At 45.1% G+C, this 5,643-nt stretch overlaps 2 protein-coding genes across 5 annotated transcripts in view; one reads left to right on the top strand and one right to left on the bottom strand.

Moving 5' to 3' along the window:
• Positions 1-2,356, top strand: part of LRRC34 (leucine rich repeat containing 34) — a 19,775-nt gene extending 17,419 nt beyond the window's left edge. Inside the window, exon 13 of the mRNA XM_017726858.1 lies at positions 1,544-2,356. The gene's annotated coding sequence lies outside the window, so the exon portion shown is untranslated. The remainder of the gene's footprint in view (positions 1-1,543) is intronic.
• Positions 1-5,526, bottom strand: part of MYNN (myoneurin) — an 11,561-nt gene extending 6,035 nt beyond the window's left edge. For 3 of the 4 annotated variants that reach the window (XR_001859557.1, XR_001859558.1, XM_017726860.1), the window contains exons 1-3: positions 5,052-5,382; positions 2,378-3,192; positions 578-740 (exon numbers count right to left, since the gene is read on the bottom strand). Coding sequence is in view for 1 of the 4 variants with exons in the window: in XM_017726860.1 (XP_017582349.1) it covers positions 578-740; positions 2,378-3,192; positions 5,052-5,317 (1,244 nt within the window). In the remaining 3 variants the exon portion in view is untranslated. Of the gene's footprint in view, positions 1-577; positions 741-2,377; positions 3,193-5,051; positions 5,383-5,474 lie in introns of those variants that run through there. The other variant, XR_001859559.1, reaches the window with a different exon arrangement.
• Positions 5,527-5,643: the final 117 nt, after the last annotated feature.

Genomic DNA, 5,643 nt, shown 5'->3' with positions numbered 1-5,643 from the left:
TCAGGGAGCGCTGGATGCCCAGAGCTCCTCCTGCTACTGCTCTGGGGTACAGCAAAGAGGTACAGCTGAGTCTGGTGGGAAACTCGCGGCCTGGTCCCTCTGGGATCGGCACATCCGTGATTTCCAGGGCAGCTGAGCTGAACCACAGGCCCTGCACAGGTGATGTGCACCGTGGGAACTCAGCGTGCTTTGCACTCTAGGGTACTGAAATATAGGATGATGATTCCTAACATGGGAATAGCACTCCCGCTCCTGCCAAAAATGCCAAAAGCCCCACACAGACAGAAGTGAGAATGTCTCTCACTTCCCACCATGGAACTCTCTCCTCTCTGGTGCTACAAGCAGTTTAAAACAAGGACACCAGACCCAGCCTGTACCATTCACCCAGCACAAGTCTCCTCCCTAATGAGCAAGTACATCCATGCAATTTTTCCATTAGGCATTGTGAGAGAAGTCCCATGGGAAAAGGAGTAGCAATGCCACAATCACGTGAATGTGTAACTCTTGCTCACACCGGAGTAAATGTTTCTATTTAAATAAACCCAAGGATAAGCATTTGCAGGATCTCACTTGTGCCTACCTGGCATGGATCTTCAGGTTGCTCGAGGTTGCAAACTGCAGGTTGCAGACATCACATTTGTAAGGCTTCTCCTCTCCATGGTGCATCCGGCTGTGGAACACCAGCTGGCACTTCTGGGCAAAGCCTTTGTCGCACAGTTCACACTTGTATGGCTTCTCCCCTGGTGAAAGACAACACCCTTGTGCTCTCTATTTACATAAGAAAGCTTTGCAATCCATGACCTGACCAAAGATCAGGAGTATGTTCTAATGCTTCTTACAAATAACATCTTGGAACATCCTGTAATCAGTCCACTGAAGAGGAACGTGATAGAACACAGACCATAACAGGACTATTTTTTAACACATTATGTTTGGGTAAAAAGCAAAAGTAATAATGTTTTTAATAGTGCCACCTTCTCCACATTATTTTAAGAATGCTGCTACTTCAGTTTCAGACTCGTTGCTGGTTATGTCTGTTCACCATTCTGAATATTTAAAATGAACAAATCATCTGCATTTTCTTGCTTGTCTAACAGCAACAGGTCTTCAACATACAGTCTAGTGCTCCCTAATTTCTCATCAGTGTCTGCTGCAGAATGTTACAGGTACTTCTCTGACTATCCATGTTCTCTTAGTGGTGAACTCTCTCCTGTAAGGGCTTGTGCAACTCTGCATTTCTATGAAGTATAAAAATGCCTTTTTCTGCCACTCTGTGGCAGTGCACAATCAAACCTCATGAATAAATAATGTATATAAGAACTTCAAAAGTAAAAGTATTAGACATCTAGCATGCCATTTAGCAACCAACACCATGGAATTTCCTCCCCACTCTTGCAAAAATTCCCAGGACAATACCCTCAAAGGTACAAAGTACAGCTGACATTCCTCCCAGCACTGTCCCTGAATTCTGCAGTCAAGCTCCACCTCATGGGTGAATCTTTGGTTAGACCCTGGCTGACAGCATTTGAAACTCTCTCCCTAGGTCACAGGAAGAGCAAGGTGTTCTCCTGCAGCTGTTCCACATCTCCTTCCTCTTCACAGCTTCCTGGGAAAAAGCTCCACTGTGACCTCTGCTCAGAGCTTTGCAACATACAGAACATATGGAAAGACAAGCACAGGACTTCTCCCCTGCATCTTCCCAGGCTCCAGCAATTTGTTGCTCATCATCATTTTAAGTCAGACATGCTGGATTAAATTGTTTCAGTGTTCCTATGTGATTTCTCTTGGATGCTTGATATAACCCAAGCTCCTGGTAATGTTACTGAATGCAGAGATCATAACACCATCACACCTTTCAGCTGCACATCTACTAAATAAAATCCCAAGCGTTGTAATAATTCAGCCAACCTTCCTACCTTTTTTTTGAAGACCCTATAGGATAAGTTATAAGGCGGATTTTTTTCCCCACTCTTGTTCTCATATATTATGTTTTAAAGTTTAAAAAAAAGCAACAGGAGTTCTAGTATCAAGTACAGCTTGCTTTTCATGCTCTACTGACAGTAGTTTTTGGCCACTCCACAGAGCTGAAGGACAGCCAGTTCTCCTGAGTCTTTCCAGAAATTGAGATGCTCAGACAAATCAAAATGCTCAGACTAATACAGTCCTCTCTAGCTATTGAAAGTACTAACTATGATTTTGTACTGAAAAATGCTGAAACATTTCATGTTATCAGGATACTGGCACCACCCCTGCATGCACAGCGACAGCAGACAACATTTCAAGAGGAAGAAGTCAGAATCTTTCCAGTTCTGCACTCCCAGGCTGTGTGTGACCCCAGGCCTCCACAGCCCACGAGACACTGAAGCCAGTGGCTTACCTGTGTGAGTTCTTACATGCGTTTTCAGCTGATTGCACTGGGTGAAGGCCTTCCCACAGAGCTGGCACACGTAGGGCTTCACCCCCTTGTGTATCCTCATGTGCCGACGGAGGCTGCTCGCTTCGGAGAACACCTTCCCACAGGTGTTGCACACTGGCTTGGCCTTGGAGAACTTCTGGTCCAGCTCCTCTCCCGAGCTCTCCAGCTGGTAAGTGCCCTTGTCAGCGGCTATGTTGGACATGCAGTGCTCCTTCAGGGCACAGCTCTGCTGAGGCTTTCCCCGTTTCTGTTTGGCTGCCATGGTCTGGGCCAGGATATCCTGTGCCGCCAGTGTTTCGCTCTCCACCACTGCTGCCAGCTGCAGCTCAGAGTTATCACTGCCCTGGGCAGCCTGTTCTGTTATGTGGGTGGCCAGCTTATTGGCATCTAAAAACATCTCAAAGGATGTGTTCCCGGCCACTTCGTTCTCATATTGTAGGGATTTATTCTCCATGCTTTTGGGGGGACTGAAATTCTTCTTTCGCTTTTTGGGTTGAGGTGATTTCTTTTCTAGAGCTGCCTTCTTTGCCTGTGGTTGAACCAGCTCTGCAGCAGCAGCAGCAGCAGCATCTTCCTTCTCCTCCCGATTATTGTAATCTCGGAGAGTCAGGAGGCAAGTCTGCTGATTCATTTCAACATTCCCAGTGATACTGGATGTCTCTGTGGAAGAGGGATTAGCAATGAAAGCAAAGTCCTCCATCTTGATCTTGCATTTAGTGACCACTTCTTCTACTTTGAGATAGTCAGCAGCCTGGTGAATCTCTTTAACATTCCAGCTGCAAAGAAACAGAACTTGGGTGAAACATTCTGGATAAAGCAAACATTTGTTCTGCACCGACTGTATGTCACACGGACACAGAGCTGCAGAAGAGTTATACTGCCAGAAAATGTAACTTTGAGAACATACAGCAACATTTAATTTCTCCGTGCTGTAGTGCCACAAGGCTCTAGAATGTCAATTATTTCTGAACTGAAGGTCCGTGTCTAGTGAGGTCTGCAGACCCTCAAACTGAGGATTTTATTTTAGTCACATGCCTCTTGTCGAATTTTAAGTTAAAAGTCAACTTGTAAGGTGATGAAGCCAGATGTGGGCTTGTTGGTCCAAACAGCTCAGAAATAACAGCATGAAGAGATAAAACACTGGAAAATAAAATACATAAAATACCATTTCATAAACATTCTGGCCAAAGTCTCAGGTAATTCCCTAGCAGCGCATTCACCTCAGCACTTCTGCAGCAGGTATTAATCTTGTTTTATAAAACGATTTGTAAACAGTCTTAATTCTGTATTAGCTGCACACAGACATCACTAACACCAAGGAAGTCCTCATTTAAACCACTACACTCTATTTTTCAGTTCCTGCCACACGGGCAGGATGGTTTAGGAAAAAATGATAGGGAAAAGGTGGCAACACATACCATGAGTGCATTTATGGATTTACAGCACTTTGAAGAGAAATTAATGGTAAACAAACTCATTCTAACAATCTATTACACAGTAAATGTAATTGAACAATGAACAACTTGCCACAGTTACTCTCCATATGAACGCAACTGTTTCAGGATCTTGTACCATGGGAGTGCTGGGTTCAAAGTACCCTCCTGGGGTACCCATGCACCCACTGCCTCTGAGGACAACACACCTTGCAGGCAGCTGCAGCTGCCCCAAAGGGACACAGGACAACATGACAGGTGTCACCTGTAGCCAAATAGTTCTCTCTGGGCAAGAACGGTACTTTCACCTTCCTCCTCCTGCAGAGATCCACCTGCTCAGAAAATCCAGAAACTCTCCTGCTGCAGTTCCAGATGGACATCAAGAACTCTGCACAATTCTGCTCTTTTGTAATTGGCAAAGCACCAATCACTAACTTCAGCTCTGCTGCTGATACAGTTTGTAGCTAATTAAAAAAAAATACTCTGCATCTATGCACTTAAAATTATCGAGCATGAGTTTCCACACTTCAGTAGAAATGAAGAGTGTTTAAGCCTGCATTTGACATCAGACATTGAGAAAGAAGTAAGAATCCTGGACTTGGTACTTCTAAGTAGCCACACCTCCCTAATGAGAGATAAAATCTCTTTCACTGAGAAAAAAGCACTGCAAAGAAAAAAACACCCTCACTGTATGTGAAGCAGCACAACAGGCACAAAACCAATGCAGTAATGAGGGGACACACTTTTCTGTGACTCCTTTTGGGCAATGTAATATAAAATTTAAAGTAATAGATCATGCAAATTTAAAAATTGTGCCTATCCTCATCCATCCCTCAGACTTTAGTCTCTACCACATTCACAGTTCCTGGGTGCTTTTAAAAAAAGAACTACTGTAATTCACCTCCAGACACACACTTGTCCTTCCCTCTCCTGGTAATCATGCACGACGTTTAATCTCTCCCAACCCAGACAGAAACAGCAGGAGACTGAAACTATCAATTAGTGAAATATCAGACAGCACATCTTTATTTTCGCACTCACATGTCCCGGGGTATTTTAAAGCATACAGATGAACTTCAAGTTGTCAATATGTATCACATCCACTGCTACTTGTTTCTCCACAGCTTATTATGAAAGATCCAGTTCTGCCTTACCACAAAGTTTATTTCCCTATTCCCTTTCCCCCTTTAATAGTGCGTTACCTGTCAAGGTTTAAGTTTCCTGTATAAATAAATTCCAGGAGCTTTTGGAATCCATCAGCTTTCACTTGAGTCTGATCCAACACAACGTTGTTGTCAGATGCATCTCTGTAAAAGGCCCCGAAGTACTCGCTGAAGGAGGCAAGCACATTCCTGTGTGCTTTGAACTGGAATTCCCCGATGACCACGGTACAGTCGCAGAGGAATCCAGCCTCTCGCTGCTTGTTCAGCCTCTCCAGCAGGTGCTCACAGTGATGGGAATACTGCATTTTGAGAACGCGCTGCAGCCGCTTTCTGATCTGCGAAAGAAAAAAAAAAAAAAAAAGAAAAAAAAAATCAATTTACATGCAAGATTTTACTTTTTTTCTCTCCTTAACAGAGTTAATGATTACAGAGCAGTCGAAGTCCGACCCTGCCCGTGCTCACTCAGGACAGTCTGGCAGCGGTGCGAGGGACAGCGCGATGCTGGCTGCTGCTCGACCCGGGGCGCTGCGATGCAGCGGCGGAGCGCGGGGGCGCGGGCGGAGGCCGTGCGCTCCCGGGCCCCTGGGATTAGCCCGGCTAAGCCCGGGACCTGTCACACCGTGTCACACCC

This window comes from Corvus brachyrhynchos, unplaced genomic scaffold (genome assembly GCF_000691975.1).
Source record: "Corvus brachyrhynchos isolate BGI_N302 unplaced genomic scaffold, ASM69197v1 scaffold162, whole genome shotgun sequence".
Classification (NCBI taxonomy): Eukaryota; Metazoa; Chordata; class Aves; order Passeriformes; family Corvidae; genus Corvus; species Corvus brachyrhynchos.
This window is presented reverse-complemented; position numbering and strand designations above follow the sequence as displayed.